A 27,720-nucleotide genomic window follows, 5' to 3' on the forward strand; every position below is an offset into this window, starting at 1 on the left:
TCTAACGGGGAGTATGGGAGGATGATTGGTGAGGGGTGAGGGGGGGGGGGGTTGAAGAAATGAAATGGTGGAAGAGGGATTGACTGCCACCCACACTCCAGAAACATGCAGATTTGGGGATTAGGTGAATTGGTCACCTCATATGTGGCCCTGTGATGGACTGGCGACCTGTCCAGGGTGTACCCCGCCTATCGCCCAATGTCAGCTGAGGTAGGCACAGCACCCCCCGCGACCCTCTGGTGGAGGATAAAGCGGTAGATAATGGATGGATGGATGGACGGACACTGCAAATTGACCGTAGGTGTGATTGTGAGAGTGAATGGTTGTTTGTCTCTATATGTGGCCCTGTGATGGACTGGCGACCTGTCCAGGGTTGTACCTCGCCTATCGCCCAATGTCAACTAGGATTGGCACCCTCTGCAACTCTCATGTTGAGGATAAATCGCTAGAAAATTGATGGATGGATGGATATTCTGAAATCACATGGTGGTTTGTTTCGACCTTGGAGTTTGCATTTTTGTTTGCAAGTGAGTTTTGTACGGGTACTCTAGCATCCAAAAACATGCAGATTAGGTCAACTGGACTCTCTAAACCACAGGTGTCAAACTGGCGGCCCGCGGGCCATATGCGGCCCCCCAATCGATGACATGCGGCCCCCCATTTAATATTATGTTAATGAAAACACGGCCCACGACCTCACTGTCTTTTAAACACAGTTAAAAACCACCAGTGAGGGGACAGAATATAATATACTATTTTTTTTTTTGCAATGTTAGCAAACGCTTGCCGTTTTGGGAAATTTCGACCATTCACCACCATGCAGGAAGTGCCCTATAACTTTGCCACAGATTGAGTTCCACCGAATTTCCCGAAACATGGCGGGAAGACTATGGCCTCAACTCAACAGGAAGTCGGCCTTTTTGAATTTTGGCGCCCATTTTGGCGATTGGCACCCTACGTAAATGAGCTAGACACATCGAAAAGTTGTTTTCTTTTTTCCAACTTTTTGTTCTCTAGGCCGGCCCCCTATTGACGACACTAGACGCTCATTGGCCCCCAGGTCACGTCGACTGACTGTTGATGGGATGGTTGTTCGTCACCTTTCACCCCATGTCAGCTGGGATTGGCACTAGCCTCTCGAGACCCTCATGTGGAGCATAAATCTGTAGACAATGGATGATGCATTATGTTCTGATAATAATGTAAGTGAAACAACCAAAACCATATTGACCAGGTCTATCAGTAACAATCCCTCCCATAACACCTTACACAAGATGGTCAAAAGTCCGATTTTATGGAAAGTGTGATGGTACGCAGATCCCTGGCAGCAATGTCTACTTCAGGCCAAAAGCCTGGGATTATCAGACAGTTTAACTTTGCAGTGAGCAGAGCATTGGCTGTGTAGTCATACATCAGTGAGACAAACCTGACACTCTCCTCAACCTTAAGGGGCTGCTCCTTCCTTACCGGGCGACTGCAAGCCTTTAGCAACATGTTTCCCAATGTTTTCTCTGTCTGACAAACACACACACACACCAGCACACAAGACTCCTGAGACCCCCCAACTAAGCATTACTGACCAAATAATTACAAACTATTATACACATGGGATTTTTTTTTGTGTGTATGATGTACTGGAATTATGTAGCTTAATGTCTTGGCAACATTGGATGGAAAATCCCCATAACATCCTGTCTTGCAGTACATTTGAAAAAAACAAAAAAACAAACAGCCTAGTCTGTGGCAATGCTTTCAAAATTATTGAAATCTCGAGTTTCAAAGTTGAGATCTCGACTTTCCCAAAAAAATATTTTTGATTTTTTTTTCATAATTTTTTTGGAAACTCGAGATCTCGACTTTCCCAAAAAAATATTTTTGATTTTTTTTTTATATATTTTTTTTGGAAACTCGAGATCTTGACTTTGAAACTCGAGATTTAAATTTTTGTATTTTTTTTTTCAGAATTTTTTCGTCACTTCGGGGGCTCCGTATAAATCAGAGAGCTGTTACTACATTATTTTTTTGTTAACATGCATATTTGGCCATGTGGGACATCAAAAGCCAAAGACAAAACTAACATATATTATAAAAGAATGCTGAATTCAAAACAGTTCAAAAATGTATATAAAAAGCAGATACTTGGAAAACCCATCTGGGGAATGTTAGGTCTCATATTTGCCCCATTTTTTCTCACTCTTAACTATTTAGTGAGAGAGAATTATTGAGTTCTTTAGCTCCTAAATGCTCCATGTGTTCACCAGCTTTGTCTCACTGCTCTTGGTACTGGACATGAATAACATAGCACTTGGATGGGACATTTTTCCCTAAAACTGCTGCCTACCAGTGGTGATTGTTCTAAGACAGCAAGGGAGCCCAAGCGCCAGCAACCGCCACTGTTGTTGCCTACCTGGCGCTGGCAAACAGTGAACTCATCGTATGCACAAACAGCTGTTTGCAGCATCTGGAACTGGTAATAAATTAACCCATAACAGCAAAGTTGCATGCCGTAAAACGAAAATATTGAACAGAAGCTTCGGGGGGAAACAATGGAGTTTGTTGATCTTTCTGTGGATTTGCATCGACGAGTGAGTCATTTCACACATGCAATCACGTGAATAGCTCTTAATATAAACATTCCCGATGAGAAGCTGCTTGTTGTTAAGTGTTCTATGTTCACTCTGTCTCGAGTGTACACGTAAAGTAAATCTACCTTAATTTATGCATATCCACACTTATTATTTCAAAGATAAACTTGCACTCCCTCCATAATTAGCTGTTAATTTTCAACTTCCTGAGATAACGGTAATCTAACATTAATTTAGCTAATGAAATTTTAATGAACACCCTCAAAACATTTTTTTTTTTTTTTTTCTTCAAAAGTATTCACATTATAATCCCAAACTGTTACGTAAAACAACGGAGTTACAGCTGACAAGATTTGTGGCAGCTGTTCCCATCTTAACGTGATAACCCCGCAACAATTAAAAAACAGCTGCAATCGAAAAAGCTAATGGTGGAAATTGAAATAATTTCAACATCCTAAAGCGCATAGAACGGCAGAGAAAGATAGAGGAAATCGGTGAGGCACTTATGCTATAGGGAATCCTGGAATCAGCCATCAGTCACAACGGGGCCCAGAGAGATAACTTGACAGATGCATTCATTACAGACAGGATGACAGGGGGTAGAACACATGGCTCATTTCCAACAACTTTGTTGCGCTGGTCACACGGTGAATACTAATTAAAAGGAGGAGAGGCATTTAAATACCGCATTAAAAATACATTTACTCCCCAGATGTGTGCAATAGTTCATATCCTATTTTATTGTTTTCACTTGAAATGCTCCAACATGGTTAAACTTAAACATGGTTTAAACAAAAAAAGAAGAAGAAAGAAACTAAACTTGAAAGAACAAACAAAAATGTGCACATTGTGACTTTCCTCCATGTATAACAAAGGGAAATTGCTTATGAGAACCATTTGCATGTATTCTTTGCTATCATAGTAATGCAATGTAATCAATTAACAAAGTAATGCTAATTCTCTGCTAGAGAGGCCAAATGATAATGGGTCTTTATGCCAAAAATAATCATGCTCTGCTCTGTTTTTGAAGAATCCCATTTTAAATAGCACTTTATTAATACAAGTTTCACGGTCATCGAGTGTAAGACTATTTTAGAATTTAACTGAGTTTTAACGTATAAGGGTTAGGTGACTAATGACCTGTTGCTTCACTATCCCAGTCACAGACTTTTAACAGAGTCACGCGATTGATCGCGCAGGCGTTGAACACAGGAGATGTGCTTCTTTACTCCAGTGAAATGATGCCATACGTATGCATTAAGTGAGCAGGCCTCGACTCTGACACACTGCCATACCTTCTTAAGGCATTGATGTAGATCACTAACATAGGCTTCATGACCAGCCCTGAATTATGGCACTTTTCCACTATTAAGTTCCAGCACAACTCGATTCCATGGTATGCGACAGTAAAGTTATAGATAGAACTAGTAAAGTTTCAGGATTTTTAAGTCTTTTTTACTGATACACTACAGTACAGCATTTCTGCGTTGGATGTCTCGCTCAGAATTCTTCCATTGACGACACTCTCCCACCGATTTGTTACGCAGTTGGAGAATTACATCAAAACTTTGATTGAGCTTGTTATATCGGTGGCGGATGAAGAGTGGATTGCGCTTAAAGAGCAGACGATGACAACAAAATGTGCGCTCCCTCTAGTGCAAGTGCTGTACCGATTCTCAGAAAAATTAAGTTGAGGGGCAAGTTTTAAGGGCTATATCGCCCTCAATATTGAGATTTTCCGAGACCACCCTTGGTTTTCACATAACAAAGATGGCGCCGAATGCAGCGAAACGAGTACCCTACAAATTAAATATTTTCTTTGTTAATGGAGATATAAAAATTATGAAAAACATTGTATTATCTAAGTTTAGGCCCCATTTCTAAGTGACAAAATAACCCTCAACACTTGGTTTTGATGTCTAGTTAAGATTAAGGGTTGAGCTTCAGGGTTAAGATTGAGGGTTAAGATAGAAATTGGAATTGGCCCAAAGTATAGAATGTAGTTTAATTCCAGGAATGAATAGGTGTGGGGCATATTACTAATATGACATTTGAAAACAAACAAACAAACAGCAACTTTGACCAATGGTGACAAGGCAACATATATGTATTAAAATTAGTATAGAGTTTTGGTGCACATCAAGTTCCCTGGTGCCATATCATTACTGTGAAGTACATGGACAAAGGACTGGAAAACATGAATGTAAATACAAGGACATGGTCGAATGCCTCACAACTGAAGGAGCACAGGTTTGACTCTACTCTTTATTGCTGATTGAGGGTCTCATGTCTGGAGATGGAGAATATTATTACTGTCTAATTGTATATAAAGACCAAGTGTGTAATCATTGAGGGTGTAGGCTGATGTAACAGGTTACAAGGCTATAATTTTGAGTTTTTAAAATTGAATTAGCATTTGCTTGCACCTTGTTGAGCTATGTTTCGTGGATGAACGATATAGTGTCAGTCTGGTAATCGAACCTCGTCTTTTAAAAGTTAAAATTGTGAGACGAGAACGTGCCGTTGTCCCACATCGCCTCCATCGGACGAAAGTTCTGTGTAAACACGAGCTATAATGGGAGTGGAAATGGCATCCTTGACATCTACAGAGTTTGCCCTGGATAAGAGACAGCTTAGCAATGCATTATATGTACACACACACATAACAGCTTGAAAGAGAAAAAAAAAACAAAAAAAAAACGCACGTCTCTCTGGCTGTGTTGTCAGAGGGCTTGTTCGGTCTTACCTGCTCCAATTTCACAAAATGCTGTCTGACATTTTGCGCTCATCTGCTCTCATTGTAATCTCTCCCCCTTCACAATAGGGGAGACACTGAAAATGCTCAAGCGCACCCTCCCTACAGGAACTGTCTTGTGTCTCTACACGGCGGCAACTTACTTGCTCAACTGAAAACTGTGTTCCCATAATTATGGTATCACAGCTCCGCGTAATGCCGCCGTGTGTGTGCAGAGGGCTTTGCCCTCCCCGTCGAAAAACACAAAGCTCAAACAGACCGCCCATTCTGTCAAGCCAACCCCTGAGTCAATAGAACACCCTGTCAGCGTGAGTACCGCCTGCCAGCCTGTCAGGCAAGCCGTACCAAGTGCCTGTCGGGAGGGGAGAGTTACATCCTCCCATCTAAAATGATCCCCGGTCTTCAGAGGTCAAAGAGGACACAACCACTGCTACACAGCTATGCAGGTGTACCTGTTATTGGCTATTTTGCCAGGGGGGGGGGGTTTCTATCTCCTGCAAACAAAGATACTAGATTGTTTGACGGGGAAGTAAAGTATAGCATTTAGTTAGAAAACATCGCAAAACAGAGTTTTGCATCTTGCACTTCAGTAAAGACGTGGTAGAATGACAATAGAGTGGTAATAACGGGGTATCATTACAGTAACACCGGGCTATTTTCTAAATAATATTCGGATAATAACCGGGTAATGGGGATTACTGTCGGCTACCGTCAGTGCACTGCCTACACGATGAGGATATTTGAGCATAAAAATAGGTAATTGCCGTATATTAAAAATGTGAAACGGATCCTCCCTCATGTCCCACACAATTCTAAATTTCATTACAATTTACGATTCCATTATAATTTGGGCGCACGGACGTTCCTGTTCCTGGGTTAGTTTCATGGTACTATCATATGAAACGATCATCAAGAGAGATGCCGGGGGGCTCACAGCAGATAGAGTGGGTCATCTTCTAACCAGAGGGTCAGCAATCTAAATCTGATCCCTACATAGCTTCACTAGTCTGCATGCCAATTTGTCCCCTTATCCTTAAATTCCTCCCGGTTGGCTGTGCAAACAGCATATGAATGAGTGGGATGTGTGATCACACAGCTGCATATATATATATATATATGCTATATGAATGCATATATGCATATGAATGGGTGTGAAACGGGGCATTGCAAAACAGTAGTGTTGCCTGCGTGATGGATTGGAGAAGCACTACATAAATACAGACCATATAGGTATAATTGTCTGGAAACACCTGTGTCACCATCCATTTTCCACCGCTTTATCCTCCACATGAAGGTCGTGGGGCGACATAGGGCGAGAGGCGGGGTACACCCTGGACAGTTCGCCAGTCCTTCGCAGAGCCACAGACAAAACAACCATTCACTCTCATACTCACACCTATGGTCAATTGAGAGTGTCCAATGTACCTCATCCCCATATTGCATGTTTTTGGAGTCTTGTTGGTGACTACACCAAAATCCGTTTATTGATAACGACGCAAATAAGAAAACGCCAGCAAATGAGAAAACGCCAGCAAGTAACAAAACACCAGCCAGTAACAAAACACCAGCAAATAACAAAAAAACGAAAGTGCTCCGGGTCTGTGGGGGGCGCTGTCGTGCAGGTCTTCGACCAACCTGTTGACTCGCAGTGTTGGGCAAAAACTTTATTTAAACTTTTCCAGTACACATATACAAAAGACCTCAAAGGGAATATAAAATTGCATCTGCAACACTGCGAGTCAACAGTTTGTCGAAGACCTGCACGACAGCGCCCCCCACAGACGCGGAGCATTTCCGTTTGGTCACTTCCGTTTTGTTACTTGCTGGTGTTTTGTTACTTGCTGGTGTTTTGTTATTTGCTGGTGTTTTCTTATTTGCTGGTGTTTTGTTACTTGCTGTTTTGGGGTTTGCCCCTGTCGGCCACCGTAATTATAACATTTAGTGACAACAAAAACAATTCCGTTTCCCCACCAACCACCTGTGTCACTTTCAGTTCAGTTTTAATTTTGATTAATCACCACAACATTAGCCTCAAGAGGACACCTTGAAATATTAGCGAGAAAGAAACATCCAACAATCCACACCATTGGCATCAGTCAGTGCAAATAGATAAGTAAAAACAAAAAAGTTTGAAAACTTGAAATTTGAAAAGAGTGGGGAGAGAAGGGAGAGGGAAAATGAGGCGGAGATTGAAGAGAGAGGAGCAACAGGAGGTTATTGGAAAATCCAACATCCCATTGGAGCTTAATGAAGAATTGCAAAAGTACCAACAACATTGACTGTTTTTTTTCTTTTTTTCTTCACCATCCTTTAGGGACAGGAGGTTTCTATTTTTTATTATGCTGTGCAGTTGGAAGAAGGCTGTCCTAGAGATGTGCTTTATGTGTGAGTCAAAGGACTTGTCCTTGTCCAAAAAAAATAACTCCCAGATTTCTTACAATAGAACGGGAGGCCAAGGTAATGCCAATCAAACTGTCCTGTGTATCACAGGTGTTCCAAGGTAGTCAACTCTATTCTACCCCCAGATGAGTGCTTTAATGTGAGGGTGAACCAAACAGAAACATGTGAATGGGGCATTTTACATCATGTAATACTATCTTATATTGACTTGTTCTGTCTGGAGAAGGAAAAACTAATAAAAAGATTGATATAAAAAAAAAAAAAATACTGGTGTTTCCAGCTAAGAAGTCCATGCATTCAACGCACAGTAGGCAATTAATGCCACTAAGAATCACTCAATGAAAGTAATAGAAAATAATAATAATAATAAAAAAAAAAAAAGTAGTGATTACATGCGGGAGCAGTGTGGTATCATGGGAATTAATGTATTTTTTGCAGCAAACAGTATTGAATAACTAATTATATAACATTAGTTTCATCACTTTAAGAAATGTGAATGCTATATATTACATTTTAAACATAAAATGAACATTGAAACCTTGCAGGTAAGAGCAATAGCTTTCATTTTCTCCGACTAGAAATTGCTCATAATGTCTTCTCTGATCTGTGTTAGGTCAACATTGACATTGACTCGCCGTTTTGCACATTTCCTTTATTGCTTATTGCTTGTGTTTGTCTGTCTGTAACTCTCTGTGTTGTGCTATTGCGATTGTCCTTGACAGGTCTCTATTGAAAATGAGACCCCCGCGTCTCAATGGGATAACCTGTATAAATAAAGGTTAAAAAAAAGGAACACGTTGTCAACATTTCCGTCTTACTCTGCAAGTTCCACTGCCTATCTTGTCTTCAGCAAAGAAGAATAAGAAAAAAATCAATATTTATTTTGAGCACTGACACTGTGTATCTTTTGGTGATGTGAAGTGTGAGCAGTTCGAACTGTAGATTCCTCGCGCAACTCCTCTTGTTTGACACTCAAAAGTAGAGCGGGGGGCGGATCAATATGACTGAATACCTGAAAAACGTATTTGATCGCATACTAAATTCCTTTGGAAGTGATTACTTGGCTTGTCGTGTCTTGGCTGCATCAAGTGAAATGCAATCTTTGGTTGAAATTAGAGCGTGTGATGGAAATACAAATAAATAAATAAATAAATAACTGGAGTCGCTGTTCTGGCAGTGACCTGGACTGAACCAAGCAACATCAGAAAAATATGCACGCTTCAACCCTGTTGCTATGAATGTTATGTTGTTGTTTATATTCATGTATACTGCTGTAAGAAAAAAAAAAGTTGATTCTCCTAGTTACAAAACTATTTCAAGGACAAGTATGGCATTGTTATCTATAATCTATAATTATTTGCATTATAGCTAAGGAAATGCAGTGGATCTGAGAGACATGGACTCTTCCATAAGGGTCCTTCTGCAAGGGCTGAGGTTCTACCTTGAACCATTTGCTTCTGAAAAACCCTTTCCCCGAAAGAAAGGGTTTATCAAGGGTTCTTGGTAACACTAATGGTTCCAGTAAGAACTATTTTGATTGAGTGAACCCTTTAAAACCCTTTCCTGAATAAACGGTTTAAAAAGGATTCTTGGTGGAATACTCCAAAAGGGTTCCAAGTGGAACCTTTATAAAAAAAAAAAAGGAGCCAAAAAGGGTTCTCCTATGAGGACAAGGCAAAAGAACCATATATGGTTCTACTTAGCACTTTTAATTCTAAGAGTGTGTCTACTTCCCACGGCAACGGAGGAAATTGGGGTTGAAAAAAAAAAAAAAACAGTAAAATGTAATCATAACACAGCAGCGTTGTAATTGTTTTAAGTGTACTCTTCATTTGATCAAGTGGGGAAAAACATGTGGTTGTAACGGCCCTTTAAGATTCAGTAAACACAGCACAATGAACACGTGCACTCACCTGTCTGCGCAGATCCCTGGTCTTTTTGGTCATTTTATCAATGGCGGAGTTCAGCGGGTCACCTTTCTCTTTTCTCCCAGTCTGCAAAAAGGCAAAGAAACATAACAACGTCATTGTGGTTACATAACTCATCAATGCGATGTGATCAAATGTTGACACCGAAATGATTCCGTAGAGAATACAAACACAAACACAAAAACAAAAAAGCCCACTTCATCACAGAACATATTTTTCACCGTCGCTTGATTAGATCCACGATCGTTGAAAACAAGACGCATAACAGTTTGATGTGTTACCTAGCAACTGGCCCTTCTTGGCAACTTTCAATATCATTTTTAGCCAATTCCCCTGTCTGCCACACTTTCCGTCACTGCCAACTCCTACTGGTGGACTTCAGGAGAGTGTAGTCTACCATGTGTTTCACCTGATGCACACAGAGTCACCGGCTGCTTCTTTTCACCTGACAACAGGGGGAGTTTCACCGTGGGAGCAACGACGGCGCTGCTTCCTATTACACATTTACCGAGTATTCACCCCTTTCAGATACCCCCCGACCATTAGTCGGAGCTGCTCAGGCAGATTCTAGGGGAAAGATCTGTCTGTGGCTGTCTTTTGTTTTTCCACCGAACCCCGAATCCTTGCGTGTTGTGTTTTTATTGAAACGCCTGACCGAGCAGGAGAGACACCACTTTCACTTATGCCACCTGAGTACTATATTTACCACTTACAAGCTCTACTGCTTTTGCTGAGAAACCACGATTGGAGAGAAGAGTGGCACAATCTTTACTTAGCTTATTGGATTTTGACTGTTATTATCTAACTTGGAATGGCAGCTTGGATTAAAGGTTAGAATGATCCCGTCAGTATCGCCCCCCTTTTTTCTGAGACTGTGTAGGACAGGACTTGTCAATAACAAAAAGAAAATATATATATGTGTGTATATATATATATGTATATATATTACGTACCCTTTAACACCGAGTGTGTCACCGATGACATGTTTTGGCCTGTCTTTGCACACTGAGTCCAAGACTCAAAATTCTTATTGTAAATAGGTTTTATACTGTTCAAAATTCTAATTTAGCATGCAAAAAAAAAATTGGCTGTGTTCTTGTTTTTCTTCATTTTTAAATGGTTAAAGGTGCATTATGTAATAAATCTAAATCAACTGGACATAAAATCCTCCTAATATGTCACAGAGAGACTCGGGAATAATGTTCATTAAAAAAAATATTTTGCAGACTGCAAATCATGTTTATGTTTTGAAATCATGTTTTGACGTCATGTGGCGCCACCTACCGCCGTCTACCAATCATTGCAGTCAGTAGAGTCTCAGCTGCCGAGCAACCACGGGTTGCCAGTTAAGTCAGAAAACCAAACCTCAAAGACCTTGGTGTTTTGAGCTTGAATGTAGTAATCGTTTTTGGCCACATTCTTACATATGGCACCTTTAATACACTACATTAACATGCAGCAAATTGTAAATAACTGCCATATATTGGCATTTACTCAGAGGACATACTGTATGCCCTTTTTATGGTTAAAATAAGCAAATACAGATCTTTTGAGGGTTAGGTGTTAAAGGGTTACGTCTCCAACAATGGCATCATCAGACTTTGTAGCCTGTGTACACGTCTCTCTAGAGAAAGGTATAATGTGTGTCGACTTAATACCTAATGGGGCTGTTCTAAATAGACCATTGGGGATGTTTTAACAAAGGTTACAATAAAGTGTTATCTATTTTAAAGTGATTATAGCATTCCCATAAATAGGGAATAGTATTTCAAGTATATCTTTATGTTGATTCAAATGAATTAGAATTAACAGGCATCAACTCGACTCAACTGAAAACACGTGTAGAAACCGGGGGGGACATCGCTTAACCGTTCACGCGAACGAAGAAACGCGGTCGCATTTACTGCTGCGCTGCTCGCCATCCCTCAGGTCCTCTCAATCAGCTCCCGAGTCAAGTCAAATGCCAGCACATTTGAAGCGGAAGGCCCACAAATAATCATTCACGTTAATTACTTTGTCCTTTTATTTTTGACACCCGACAAATGAAAACTTCCGTTGTTTTTTTTCCGAAAAACTACACGTGGCGATTTACATTAACGATCCGGTTTGCACGGACGGTGCAAATTCATGCTGCACGCAAAAAAAGGACAAATCCACTCTATAAATAGGGTCCCCCGTAGCCGCAGTGTCCTTTAAAGTGGATCGCAGGACGATCAACACATTGTGAGACACTGTGATCTTCTGTCAGAGCGATAGCAGCATACCAAACATTAGTTGTGTCGTTGCCAGGCAACCGCCTCACAGTTCTGCCTGGCATAGCATGAGGGGGCAAACAACCAAAAAAAATCCTCATCATCCTTTGCAGAAAAAAAAACACACATACCTACCAACACACAATTCTCAGTGGCCTGTTTCAAATGATGTTTTGAACCGATCGCTGCTCACGACTAAACAAGAAAAAAAGCGAGTTATTTCTTATCTCCGCGTCGCTGCGCCGGCGTCCTGCCCTTTTGATAATTGAGTGGAACAGAACGTCTTGTACCCTTGTATCCAAATGAGACCCCATCAAACGCCCGCCTCGTAGTCGACTTCACCCCCAAGGTTAACGCCGATTGTCACCTTCAGTGCCGCCGCTGAATTGTAAAAGTTTCAGACTTTTCGCTGAACATGCCCTCGAAACGCAGGGAGAGATCAGCAGAGAGGAAACAAAGCTGTACTAAATGTCACATTCGGCTGCGTACAAGTCGAATATGCAACTTGTGCCAACCCCCACGTTGCAGAGCGACCTGGCTGACTGATGACAAAGAAGCAAAAAGTCTTTCACATTTCCCCTATATATATATATATATATATATATATATATATATATATATATATATATTCACATTCAGTTTGGGCATGTGCAGTGCAGAATTCACACGTGTGCAAGGTCACCGATGTGAAAGTGCTCAATGAATTGAGCCCGGAGCCATAAAAACAGATAATTCCCCTTTCTGTCTAATGTATTGCCGGCTTGCCCTTGGCAAAGGCTCATATAGCACGAGTTTTTCCTTTCATATGGATGTTAAACATTAGGAATGAGTCATTTTTTTTCTTCCCTCCTAGCTCAACAGTTAGTCACCCTTTTTCCCTGTAATAGTTATCACACGACGCACGCGTGTTGCGTTTACTTACCGTTTGGTGGAGCGACGCGCGTCTCGCAACGTGAACTCCGCGATCTGCGTTTACAGTGTATAATCGAGGGGAAATCAAAACCACGCTACATGATATCACACGTGTATGATATGCTGCATGTGTACAGTTATATCCATAATGAATGCTGAAACACGTCAAGAATGGCTTCATGCCAGTTTGCTGACAGAGGGAAACGGAGGAAACAAAGCTATAGCGTTCAGCCGCCTTCCGACAACTACACACACACTCGCACTGTGATGCGTGCGCCGCACAGACGAGCAGCAGAAAACGCATAACGACATCAGTCACTGTGCTGCCTACAGAGACTAATGTGTCGTTAAGGCACCACAGGGGACACACACGCGGGATTAAAGCTGCTCACCAACCAAAAAATAAAAAAGGGGATTATCTGGAACCTTGCTGAGGACACTTAAATCATATCGACGTGATTTAATGTACCGATAACCTTAATTGAACTGGAGAGAAAGCAAAACATGGTACAAACGTAAAAGAAATCCTCTTATTCACAAGACAAATGAGTGCAAAATCGGTGCAACAGCACTGCCCTTTAACTAGGGTTTGCGAGAGGGTTGTCCATTAAGCGACGTAAAGGTGGAGAAAGCGAAGTTCACGGCGCTCGTACGCCTGTGTGCAGGCAAAAAGAACCTATATTTTTTAAAGTCACAGCTGAAGAGAGCACAGGGAAGTGAGGAAAGTCCATTTCATCTTATGCCCCATCGTAATTCATATTACAGCAGTTTCGCTCTGTGGCTCTGTCGTGGACTGTTGTCGTATTATGCTCGGCAACAATCCACGGACCAGGTGCCCAATAGAAGGAGCAAAGGAGGGGAGGGGGGGTGGCGAGGAAGTTGGACTACATGGTAAAATAAGATAAGATAATCCCTTATAAATCCCACAACGGGGGGGAAATATATATGTTTCACTTGATTCGAGCTGTTACATGCACAGTTGTCGGTCAACTTTAGCATCCGCCGCAGTCCAGTAGCCGCCGGATGTGTTGAGCGAACGGGAAATGATTTAGTAATGTGAGGCTACTGCTATTGCAAAACCCCCCCGAGACAGAGACGTAACGCTAAAGATAAACAGAGCCATCGAGTAATCTGTGTAATCTCACTCATCGTGGACGGGCGACGGCTGAGAGCTTTTACGACTTTATCGCCACACTACAATAAAATGTCATGCCGTCGATACAATCACAACATTGGAAAAAAACAACAAAAAAAACTATACAGTGATACTTTTGATCTCTTTACGTCTTTAGTCACAACGCCTCTGAGAGGAAATAACAAGGCACTGTTCACATTGGGTTTTCTGTTTTCCGGGGTTGTTTCGCTGTGTTTGAATGCCTCATCGTAAAGTTTGCATACAGGGCCTTGTGTGTGCAAATGCACTCTTAGAAATAAGGGTTCCAAAAGGGTCCTTCTACAAGCGCTGAGGTTCTACCTGGAACCATTTGCTTCTGAAAACCCCTTTCTTGGAGAAAGGGTTTTTCAAGGGTTCTTGGTAACACAAATGGTTCCATTAAGAATCATTTTGATCCAGGGAACCCTTTAAAACCAAAGGGTTCCAGGTGGTCTACATGGAGCCAAAAAGGGTTTTCCTATGAGGACAAGCCGAAGAACCTTATATGGTTCTACTTAGCACTTTTATTTCTAAGAGTGTGGGTGTGTGTTTGGGAAATCAAGAGGGAACAAAAAGAGACCCTGAGACACATCTTTGAAATGTAAAATAAGAGCTAGTGCTCAAATTTAAGTATTGTTTCTATTACATCGGACATAGAAGTTTATTACATGCGTTTGTCGCTGACTGGTTTTTAGTGGCGCAGAGAAACAGTACATTTTTATCCTGTGTTACCTTGATTTCTTCATTCAGACAGTTGTTGGGTGTTTTTTTTTTTTGTTGTTGTTGTATTTCTGAACACCGTGCGTTCAAAGCGTTTTATTTTCGGCGACAACGTAACAAGCATACATAATGAGAAGTTTAGATAATCTATTATTTTCTGACGCATTCGAACGCGTCACTGGCTCTGCACGTCATCGAAAACCAGTCCAATGCAACTGACGATGGTGAAAAAAGAGCAAAAAAAAAAAAAAAAAAAAGGATAGAGGGAGGGGTGATGGAAGAAGTGAAGCATGAATTTGGTAATTCATAAGCAATAACATGGCAAATCAAAGGAATGAGCAGATGAATCACAGAGAGGAAAATAGCAGACAGGTGGGAGATAAAGTGTGTGTGTGTGTGTGTGTGTGTGTGTGTGTGGAGGGGGTTATGGGGTATAAGACATTCTGTCTTATTGTCTCCCAAGATCAATGTGCTAAATGATATCAATTCCGGCTCCTTGTCAATTCAATTAGGCAGGAGCGAGAGGTACAATTACTGTCCAATGTGGTTACACACTGTCTGCAGCAGGCTTAAAGGGGAAGGCACAGCTGATAAGGAAAGGGTGAGAAAGTGTTTGTGCGCGTGCAAGCCTGGGGGGGGGGGGGGAGGGGGGGTGGCTGATAATAGTGGTAACATGTTGGTGGGGTTACCACCAGATAATGGGTAGCTAGATCCTCATTAAGATAAGCTGTGCTCTCTCAGCTGTAGTGCCATAGACGGGCCAATTTGACTTGTTCTCATTAAGTGGAATTTAAAGACGCGCGATGGAAGCCATCCGCTAGTTTGATTACAGGATACTGGAAAAGAAAAAAACACGCTACAATGCCCGCGGCCAAGACCAAAAATACTTCCAGATGAGTGGCTTTTTTTTTTTTTTTTTTTTTATTGTCCCCCCTTTTTAAACGAGATGACGGAGCACGATCGCACAGATATAGATGTCATATCATAACCTCATTAGGAATATACTAGTGTATAGGGTAGTAGATGCAATGCTGGAGCGAATAAGAATAGAAATAGCATCTGCACTGCCATGTGTTTGTGTTTGTGTATGTCTTTATGTGTCCACACGCACACATACAAATGTAAGTCCGACAAATACATTGTTTTTTTTTCCCTTTTATCCATAGTCTGAATGCCAGCCTGGACGCAGGTCACCAGTCTGTCATAACACACTGACACACACCAGGAAATTCACCTGTATTTTATTCTACCTTACTTAAAGCGGACCTAGACCGGAAGTTCCAATTAACGCTGTTTTTTTAGTGTGTATCTGTGTCATTACCTTGTTTGAGAAGCCCTGAAGGTTCAAAACAAACAGTTCAGCCTCTGCTGAGAACGCTGTGTTGTATTGTAATCTCGGGCTCAGCGAGATCTCTGAAAAAACCCCGGTCCGGTTACGTTAACAACAGTTCTCCGGAACAGCAGATCGTCCTGCTCCGGGCACTAGTCCGGGCACATCCGGTTGCGTACATTGAACCGCAGAAGAAGAATAACGTCCGTTGTGGAGGTGTTTCACGAGCGACAGTGTCTTCTGACTCTGGGTCAAAGTCATAAAAGTGACTGTGGCTGGGAGTCGTGAAGAAGCTATTTTTAAACACGGTTAAAACAATGTTTTGATAATGAGTAGCAGTGCATCCACCGTTCCAGAGGGGGGAGCTGCGCTTCTGAGAGCGGGTGTGCTGAATATGTCACTTCCGGGTACTGGCCAATCACAAGACAGTTGGGAAGCCGGGGTGAGAGTTGAGTCTGAAATATCGCGGCTTGGGAATAGCGTCAGAAAAGAGGATTTCTATCGGCTCGTTTACAGCCACTAGGAGGTTTTTGAGCATAAAAACAAGTTCATGTATGTAAGTAGACCTCCATAACTAACATATATGTGCAACAGGACCACTCTATGTGAGCTTTAAAAAAAATATATTGCAGAATGAGTTTGTACATAAAAAAATCCTTTCCTCACTACCATCTTGTACCATCTCCGTCTTGCTCCGACTAATCTCCATCCCTATTCTCTTCCAGTGCATACCTCCACCTCTCCAGGCTTGTTTCTAACTATGTCCCCTACTCTCACTACAGATTACAATATCATCTGCAAACAACATAGTCCACGGAGACTCCTGCCTGTCAACCTGTCCGTCACCATTGCAAACAGGAAAGGGGAGCTCAGACCTGAGCCCTGATGATGTAATCCCACCTTCACCTTGAACCCATCTGTCACTCCAACTGCATGCACACCTCACCACTGTCTCACTATTCTCATACAGTACATGTCCGGCAAAAACCCTCACATACTTCAGTATTGTAACTGGCAACCCGGGGTTGCTCAGCAGCTGAGACTCGACTGACTGCAACGATTGGTAGACGGCAGTAGGTGGCGCCACATGCCAAAACATGATTTGAAAACATAAACATGATTTGCAGTCTGCAAAATATTTTTTTTAATGTAAATATTTTGACTGTACTGTTGTTGTTGGTGAGTTCAGTTTGTTATATGAACATTATTCCTGAGTCTCTGTGACATATTAGGAGGATTTTATGGCCATTATTACATAATGCACCTTTAAGGTTATGCACGTTTATTAGACTTGACGGATTAACATCAGTGTGTTGCTTTAGATTTATTACATAATGCACCTTTATGTCTCCCATATCTCTGTGGTTTAAAACTTGTTATATCTTAATGATTAACATAAAAACAGTAACTGCAGTATTTGAGCCCAAACTACTCATACATGTGTGTAGAAGTATGGGACAGAAACGTGTTTGTTCTTAATAAAAAAAAAAAAATAAGAATAATAAGAATACACTTAAATGTTTTTTTTTGAATTGTTGATTATAATCAAATAAAGTGCATTTTATCATAACTTTATTCATTGTCCCTGATTATATGGATTTATTAATGACATGGTCTGATTGGGAGGATTTCCCTCATATATTAACTCTGTTGCTTAGCAACAGAGCAGCAGCTGACTGTGACACCGCTCACTAATGGAACTTCACATGAAACTGAAGTTTTTTTTTTCTTGTCTTACTGCGATTGTTTACAACTGCAACAAAAGATCTCCAGTGTTATTTTTATGCAAAAAATACAGCCCCTTTGCAGGATGTCCCAATAATCTCTAAAGTTTAGTGCATTGTCTGAAAGGAGCTTGTCTCTTTTCAAAGCATTATTTTTTCTGGCACCACAGTGAATCTGAGGATAGTGCTGAGCCATGGGAGATCCACCAGCAGGTGAAAGACCAATTTGGAGGAGCATTTTGAGATGGGACAGCCGCGTTGCTGCATTGTGATGCAATCAGCCTTCATATTCACACTCTGAGGGAGGCTGCCCGAGAATTGAGACACAGCTAACGATTACCCGCAGCTCCTGCGCAGTGCCTGAAGAAAACAAGTTCATTTACAACACCCCAAGTGCTTCATGTGTCTTTCCGTCTCTCACGTGGCTGCTTGTGGTATCTATAACACTGGTGTTTGAGTCTGGCAGTCTCCTGTCATTTAGAGTTAATGCAGCCGAGAACGGCACAGCCTGAGGAGGAGTCAGAGTGCCTTCTGGCACACGCTCTCTTATGTTTAATGGCTGATGCTGTTTGCTTATTCCTCTCATTACACTGGCTCATGTTTAGACTGTGGGCCTGTCAGTGGCTATTAGCATCTGTGGTCAAGCAGGCTGTGGATGAGAGGAAGCATCTGGCTCGCTATCGAGCACATCGTAAGTATAAAATGAGCAGTATGTTTAGGATGAAAGTCAAGAATTAACACCCTGTGCGCATGGATGCATGGTTCTAGATACGCCGATGCCTTTAATCATCAACATTAGCAAAGATGAATAAACCGATGTGCTATGAAAAGTATATTTAACTCAGTGATTCTATTTCTAGGGTGAATGTTCCTTTACTTGGGACGGCAGTAGTGAATGAGCTGCGTCCTCCATGCTTTCAAATGTTTGATCGTTTGTTTGTTTTTTAACACATAGTAATGGCTTAACACAAACTGTGTCACAGGCTTGAGTATCGACTGATACATATCTCAGTCCGATGACACTTGTCTTGTCTTGTAGTCCACATGCAGTAGGTCACATTATCACACATACCCAGGCAACATGATGTTGGTGGCAAATATCTGTTTTTACACCTATACTTTGTTTGTTTGGATGGTATAGGATTTCACATTTTTTTCTTTTTTACATTATCACATCCAATGATTTTGAACCAGTATTGGACTGATACCGAATACCACATCAGCTCATCCCCTATACAAGCAGCTGGGCAAGATAAAGGTCTACATAACAGTGTCCATTCCACCATGTGGACAAATACCTAAATGGAACATGAGTGAAAGGAGACAGTAAGGCCACATTATACTTCTCTGTCGACTGCGTAATGCGTTATCCGACTGCGTAACCACGGAGACCCCTCGAGCCTTCATACTTCTGCCATTTCCCGCCCGATCAGTAGGGGTCGCTACGCAAGGTTGTTGTGCTTCTGGCTACAGTGAGCAATGGCGTCCGAGAGAGAAAGACTGTTGTTGTTGAAACGGTGGCCGTTTCTCACTTTTCTGTGTCACGGAACGCAGTTTTAAGATAATAAGAGGCGAGAAATTGGCCATTTAGAGTCTAAACATGTGCTGTGTGTATTAAGATATGACGTATTTATAGTTTGGCAGCGACGTTGTCGGCGGTGATCAGCGCCCGCCTCTGTGGACGCTCGGTGCGCACTGTGAGCCGGCACAGAGCAGCTCTTGCCGTCTCCGTTGTCCCTTGACGGAGTGACAGACACTTAAAAAATATTTAGTGCAGTCGGAGACGACGCAGAGGCTATCCGACAAGCTCTGTGTCGATTTATACTCCTGCGTAAAGTGGTCTGCGTAAGGCAAGCACAAAAGTGAAAGCTGTAGCAGCAGAGACAGAAGGATTGGCGCAAACTGACCAAAAAAATAAGCAGAAACTTAAGCACACAGGAGGCACACTTATGATTTCAGACGTAATAAGGGCATATGTTACGGCAGTCAGAAAAGTCACCGAGACCATGACCTGGTGGATTAACAAAATGGGATTTGTAAAATGGGAACAGTTAGGCAGGTGAGTCAGGACTAAGGACAGGTCAGGTTTGTCTACTGGCAAGAAAGGCAGGAATAAAAAAAGTCAGAAAAAACCCCCCCCAGAAAAGCAATGTTTAATTCCCATATATGATAGTCTGTGCAATTCCCACATGCCAGTTTTTAGCCCTACTTGTAATGTCTCAATAATTCAAAAATTGTTGGAAATCTGCCCCTAGTATGGTCTTATTAATGCATGTGTGTCTATGGAGTGTTTGGTGAAAAAAAAAAAAATAATACAATAAAGACTATATTTAACATTAGAAGCATGAAGAGAACAGCGAGAGTGACATTTGTTGCATGTCGGGGCAGTAAGTCACTGTTTTTAGGTACGCAGTTTCAGGAGAATAAGAAAAAAGTGAGGCAAATGTCTAGTTATCAGACAGACAGAGAGAGAGAGCAGGGGATGAAAAAAAAAAAAAAAAAAAAAGTCTAGCCCTGCAGCAGCAGCAGAATGGGGAGCTAGAGCAATGCTGCCTGCTGCCTCCCTGCACTGAATAGCAAGTAGCTTGTGAGGGAGGGACTAAGGGAGGGGCAGCAGAGGAGAAGAGAAGAGATGGAGAGGATGAGAATAGGTTAGAGAGGGTGAGAAAATAAGAGAGTGTTGTGGTGTCTGCGAGGAACAGAACTGTGGTAAAAAAAAAAAGAAAAAATATAGTCAGAGGGGTGAGAAGGTTTGAGTATCATTGATGTACTTTTGTTTCACTGCAGAACGAAGAAAAAAGACAAAACACTGGATTCATCACACACACACACACACACACACACACACACACACACACACACACACACACACACACACACACACACACACACACACACACACACACACACACACACACACACACACACACACACACACACACACACACACACACACACACACTCTTTCCTTTACATGCCTACACAAACATGACACTGCTGTATTTGGGTGCTGTTTTCTGAAAAGAGTCGAGCTGCACTGGAATAGAAACGCTACAGACAATGATGAAACACATGTAACAGGGGACTCGGTGGTCAACCCTGCTTCGAGAAGTCATTCTTAAGCAGCAGACATAATCCCATTTCATCATCATTTTTTTTTTTTCACATTTCTGCATTGCATCACTCCCACCCCATTAGACGACGCACTTAAGCCCAATTTATACTCCTGCGTAAAGTTCTCTACATAGGTCATGCAGAGCCTCTCGGAGGTGCACAAAATATGTTTTAAGTGTCCGTCACTCCGTCAAGGGACAGCGGAGACGGCACGGGCTGCGATTGGTCCTCAGGACAGGCCCGAGCTAACGCTGCTCTGTGCCGGTTCACAGTGCGCACCAAGCGTCCACAGAGGCGGAGCTGATCACCGCCGACAACGTCGCTGCTGCCAAACTATAAATATGTCATATCTTAATACACACAGCACATGTTTAGACTCTAAACGGCCAATTTCTCGCCTCAAATGATCTTAAAACTGTGTTCCGTGACACAGAAAAGTGAGAAACGGCCACTGTTTCAACAACAACAACAGTCTTTCTCTCTCTCGGAAGCCATTGCTCACTGTAGCCAGAAGCACAACAACCTTGCGTAGCGACCCCTACCGATCGGGCGGGAAATTGCAGCGCGTAATCCGTTACCACGACGCAGAAGTATGAGGGCTCGAGGGGTCTCCGTGGTTACGCAGTCGGAGAAGTATAATGTGGCCTTTGGACGACGCACTTTCACAAATGACAGGATTTCTGTGCGGTATAGAGAGACATCGTCGGTCCCCGTGAGGGTCAATTCTCAAGTGCTTTTCATTTTTTAATAGAAAACCATGGCAGGCACCTTCAAACAACGTATATATATATATAGATAGATAGATAGATAGATAGATAGTGTCTCGCCTATGTGTCAAATAGTGATTATTAAGTGCAGCTGTTATGCAGCAGAGATGATTACAAATCAGTGAGGTACAGCTAGACAAACCTGAACTGAGTTTTCAGACACTGACAAATTTCCGTCTCATTCCGTGTTTCACACTCGAGCAGTTCGTTGCACAGGTGCACCCGAACTGATAAATTCACATAAAAACCAAACATGTATGTGTACAGCTCCCAGCCTTTCGCTATCAGTGCGACGGCGGCAACTGTCAGGGGAGACTGATGGGTATTGAGAATGATATATGTGTGTTTTTTTTTTGTAAACCAGGATAACGATGACTCAAGCTGCTCTGGTGGGTAAGTTGCTGTGTGTAGGTGGTGCTAATCAGGGATTAGGGTGGTTTGGGAAAAGAGAGAGAGAGCGAGAGAGAGAGGGAGGAAATAAAACAAAGTCTGACAGTGAAACAGAGCTATGAGCGGATCACATAAAAAACATGCTAATGATAGCGCGATAACACCAGTATACCTCCTGCCTGTTGTGGCTGAGGCCACTATAGAGACGGCTGCTGTTGCACACAAACCGCGCTGATAATATACAGGGGGAAGACACCAGTGTGTTTACTTGCTATAATGATCCATGGTGCCACGACTTCAAAGACTGCTGGAGCTGGCTGAACTGGTAAATGATTATGCCCCCCCCCCTCCCCCCCCGCCCATCCTTTCATGTAGGCTTTGTCAGTCCAGCCACGCAACACCACAGGTCTCAGACAGAGTCGTTTCTGCTATTAGCCGGGCACCATAAAGCCACCGAATATCTGGACGTAATGTAAGTGCACTGTGCGAGGATGGATCAGGGGATAGGACTTAGTGTCACAGTGGGTGTTTGAGGATTGATGTCTTTTCAAAAGGGGACATATATTCTCTTCCTTAAGCTGACTTAAGCAAACTGTATTCTCACAATGCTAACAGCTGCTTGTGTCCAACCTGCATTTTTTTTTTACCAGGAAATGAAAATGACAACCATCCTTGAAAAAAAATATTGGCCGTCATTCATCAAAGTGTTGCGGTAACGGCGCAGATTTAAACACACCCGGCAAAGACACATGAACCTCTCCACGTCTTGATTTATTAAACTGTCGCACAACACCTAAATAAGCACTGATTTGATCATGGACTGATAAATTGATTCAGCTCTGGAAACAAGGACATGCTGCATCAGTTCCTTATTCGACACAGCCTAATTTATATCTTGGCCTATTAAAAGGGGGCGACTGCCTGGTGCATCTTATTTACATATGCTACATGACAAAAAAAACGCAGCAAGAGCTCATCTGTATCATAGAAATGTGCGTCAATGATGCCCGTGTTAAATGATCATCATATCTGTTTCGTTAAATCGTTAAGTGCTCTACAGAAAACTAGAGAGATCACGCATCTCCACAGTCACTATAGAATTGATTTTCTGAATAAAAAGCTGCAAGCTTAACCCTTTATTTCCAGAAAATAAGTAACTGATTTTGACCATTTTTTTCAGAATAACTTTCAATATCTGGCAGTTATTAGAACTGTTAAAGGTGCATTATGTAATAAATCTAAAGCAACTGGCCATAAAATCCTCCTAATATGTCACAGAGACTCAGGAATAATGTTCATATAACAAACTTAACTCACCAACAACAACAGTACAGCAAAAATATTTGCATTAAAAAAAGTATTTTGCAGACTGCAAATCATGTTTATGTTTTGAAATCATGTTTTTGGCATGTGGCGCCACCTACCGCCGTCTACCAACTCATTGCAGTCAGTAGAGTCTCCGCTGCCGAGCAACCACGGGTTGCCAGTTACGTCAGAAAACGAAACCTAAAAGACGTCGGTATTTTTGAATTTGAATGTAGTAACCGTTTTTGGCCACATTCTTACATATGGCACCTTTAAATTGTCCAAAGGCCAACAAATAACTAACTATGTACAGGTGTTTTTCCCAACTCTCTCCTCTCCGGCTTTCTGAAAAAGTACAAAGTGGAATTTCAGCAACGGGAACACGTTGGCTTTGACGCGCAAATTCTCCGCTTTTCAGAAACCGTTGGAATTCTTCCGATAGCACAAACCATCGCGTAACTATGGTGATGCAAACGTGTCGTCTGCAAATACGCCCAGTGTTAAAGGGTTAAATAATAAAAGGGTTGTTTTGGAAGTTTATTTTTTAAATCAACAATGTATGTATTATATATAAATCACAAAATGACAAATGTATAAATTATATTTTTATTGGACTCTGTTTGGGAATAATATTTAGGGAGCTGAATAACAGGGTCTTGGGTGCATCGCAAGGACAGTGAAGTGTATCCCTGGGCTGTTCTGGGCCTTATTTTTTAATGCTCCGACGGGGTCACATCTCTGCTGTGGGGTTACCATCTTAATTATGCATGGTCCATTTGGTAGACAAGTCTCCGGTGCAGGCTTTCGCAGCTGCAACAGACAGTATAGCTGATAGAAGAATGACAATGAGTAATGTTGATATCCGGTTTCTGCTCGAAGCAACTTTTAGAAAAAAAAAATAACAGAGTGATGCCAGAAGTTAGAGAAGCCAGTACCTTCATCACTCAGGTTATAAAAGACTGAAAATGCGGCCCCTACGGAATGCAATTATCGTTTTCACTAGACAATGTGAAATGACTAAGTTGTAAGTTGTTGGCAAAAGAAAACAAAGGGGAAATGCACAGCATGGAAATTAGGAAAGCACCCCCAACATTAAGGGTTTAGATATTTGTCAACGTGTTTATGGGTTGATTTCAGGTGCAAAATTACTGGAAAACACACACAAGCAAGGAAAAAAAATTACATTAATGCATAATGGCAGCAATCGGAAAAAAGAGTCAATAGTTTCGATTCGGCTTTAATCTTTCTTTGTTTTTGTGATTGTGTACGAGCAAAAACAATCTGCAGTGTAAACAATACGAGTTGCACTCGAACACAAAAGCAGAAATCACAAAATGATCTGCTTTCTTTACTGTGAAACAGAGGACTCTATATATTCAACCTGAATAATGGAAAATCGCGTACCAGCTGCAGCCAGGTGGTTCATTGGTTGACATTGTCACCTCCCTACAATTATGTTCGGGCTTTCTACCCTGGTTAACTAGGGCTTTGGCCGTTTGATGTCCTCCCTGAGTCTTTGTGGTAGTCTAATTGGAGAAAAGTGTTAATGTAAGTGTGGATGGGTTCCTGTTTTTCCCTGCGATAAACTAGTGACACGCCCAACGCGTGTAGCCTGCCTATCACACAATGTCCGCCGTCGTCTCTTCGTGAGTGTTTACGCCGCGATGTTGCCTTTGAAGAGCCAGGAGAAATTACACCCTACATCTCAGGTTTTGTAAGAAAGGCGTCTGTGAGCATGTTATCATAATGTGCCATGTGCAAGAACAGGAACACGACAGACATTCAGGTTTTTTCTCACTTTGTGAGGGACAATCCTTTATAAACAGAGTACAGACTTCCCTTTTAAGTTTTCACACGCTGGTGTTTCGTGCAGGCACACATCGCTTTGAGAACATGTCGGTCATTTGTGTCCTGAATGCTTTTTTTGCAGACTCTCGATGATCAAAACAAAGGTTATCCGCTGCTTATAAAAAGGCCACTTCGCCCAAGACACAAGGGCCAGGGTCCGTGTTTACAATAACCCCATACAATACAGACTTGTTTTAATAGGAGCAGTGAAGGTGTTTTGTATATCAGTAAGTCGTGGCACGGTGACGGCAAACAACCATGTAAAATATCAGGACTGTTAAACTGAATGTCAGACATTAATTTTTATTATTTGCATCCGTGCTGTGCTTCCAAAAAAGTGACAAAAAAGCTCTTTCCAAAAAAAAGGGCCTATGACAAGGGGCATGTCTCCTTTCCTGGTGCAGTGGAGGCATCATTTATCACCTGACATTTTACAGCAACAAATGTGAATGTCATTTTGAAGTCTGGCAGATAGTACTGTGCATTTGTCAGAAAAAAAGGGCCCCCCCCCCCACCACCCAAAAAAAAAGGAATGATCGTGACTTGTAATGCATACTAACACATTTTTTGTTCAGACGCAGCGCAAGTAATTACCGCCAAGGTGAAACTTTCACAAAGGACGAGCTCCAGTTAGCACCTGTGACAGAGAGAGGCGACAGAGAGGTTCCTCACATCACATTTCACACCTGACCTTTCATCTTAATCTCGTGTTTTCAAACTGTCTGCTTCTGAAAAATGAACAGTAGTGATGAAAATTGGTCAAATCAGACGGAAAAATGTATGTGTTGTAGTGCAAAACTACAGTCTGAACTGCTCCGGGCACTAGTCCGGGCACATCCGGTTGCGTACATCGAACCGCAGAAGAAGAACAACGTCCGTTGTGGAGGTGTTTCACGAGCGACAGTGTCTTCTGACTCTGGGTTAAAGTCATAAGGCTGGGAGTCGTGAAGAAACTATTTTTAAACATTGTTAAAACAATGTTTTTATAAGTAGCAGTGCATCCACCGTTCCAGAGGGGGGAGCTGCGCTTCTGAGAGCGGGTGTGCCGAATATGTCACTTCCGGGTATTGGCCAATCACAAGACAGGTGCGAAGCCTCTACTCTGGCTGGACAATCACAACACACTCTGTCTTCTGGGTGTGAGAGTTGAGTCTGAAATATCGCAGCTGGGGAACATCGTCAGAAAAGAGGATTTCTATCTGCTCGTTTACAGCAACTACGAGGTTTTTGAGCATAAAAACAAGTTAATGTATGTAAGTAGACCTCCATAACTAACATATATGTGCAACAGGACCACTCTATGTGAGCTTTAAGACACCCAGAATGGATGTAGATTTTTAGGTTGTCGAGCTCACCTTGCAGTGATACAAGGGGTAAAGGCGCACGTCATTTTCAGTCAAATCTACACAAGTTTCAGGCTTTTGCATCAGAGACTCCTCTGTTCACTGTGTTCTGCTCCGCTTCATCCCAACATGAGAAAGGTTAGTGGACATATGAAGGATGTGGAGCCTTGTTTGGCTCCGAATGAGGCAACAGGCAAGAGTAGTCAGGACTATCAAAAAAAAAAGTGAGGACATACCGCTTCAGAGAGCTCGATTTTGAAATGGGCGTTGGTGGCTCTCAGTGGGATTTCTGCATCATCTGACAGCAGAACAAAGTTCCTTTGGCACACACACACACACACACACACACACACAACCTATTCACGGGGCAGGGGTTTTGATGTAGCCTCTGAAGCAAAAACCACATAGCGGCCAGAACACGGCTGCAAAAAGATATACGCCGAGTCAACATTGAGAAACATGCAATCGAATTAAATACTGGACGCAGAAAACAAATGTAACAACCTGCCAAATGCGAGTGAAGAATTGGCAGCGGAAGTAGCCGTCAACTGTGGTGTCGGGTGAAGTATTTTGATCTTGTTTCTGTGTAAAAGCCTGTCCGACACTGGGAATGTTATTGTTAACACCTCACATCTGACATACCTGGGAGTAATTGAAACCCATGTATCCATCCACTGCGATATATTTTTTTCTCTCGTTCTGTGTGCTTTACAAACAGACCGCTGCAAGATATTGTTTTTTTTGTTGTTTTTTCATCTTACAATTTGTGCTGTTGATCTGTATCACAAGTACACTTCGTTTCATTCGAGGCACGCAATAGCGTATGCGGTTCTCGTTAAAGCTTTTACCGCATTAGAGCGGCAGTGGGCGTTAGTGTCACACGTGGGGGGGGGGGGGGGGGGTTCCAGCCAACAACCTGGAAACTAAATAAGACACTATGTTGAGTTGAATGAAAACAGTGCTACAAATAGTGAGGAGAATTTGGAATGGGCACAAAACACTGAGTCAGTGAAACAGAAGGCCACCGTGTTTCAAGGCAACAGCGAGGTCACAGGTACACATCGCTTTAATGCAACCGGATGGAAAGGAGCACTCCTGAAAGCATGGATGGCAATTCATAAAACATTTAACTATGATGCTTTAAATTCAGGAGCAAAAAAAGTGTTTAGTTGACAAATGGGTCACTGGTGAATG

At 42.1% G+C, this 27,720-nt stretch overlaps 1 protein-coding gene across 2 annotated transcripts in view; it reads right to left on the reverse strand.

Annotated features, from left to right (window-relative positions):
• ctnna2 (catenin (cadherin-associated protein), alpha 2) overlaps window positions 1–27,720 on the reverse strand; it is a 262,995-nt gene that overhangs the window by 77,970 nt on the left and 157,305 nt on the right. For both annotated transcript variants that reach the window (XM_083909549.1, XM_083909548.1), the window contains exon 8: window positions 9,654–9,734. In XM_083909549.1, coding sequence (XP_083765675.1) covers window positions 9,654–9,734 — 81 coding nt within the window. The remainder of the gene's footprint in view (window positions 1–9,653; window positions 9,735–27,720) is intronic.

Source organism: Microchirus variegatus (assembly GCF_963457635.1).
Source record: "Microchirus variegatus genome assembly, chromosome: 23".
In the NCBI taxonomy this organism is placed as follows: Eukaryota; Metazoa; Chordata; class Actinopteri; order Pleuronectiformes; family Soleidae; genus Microchirus; species Microchirus variegatus.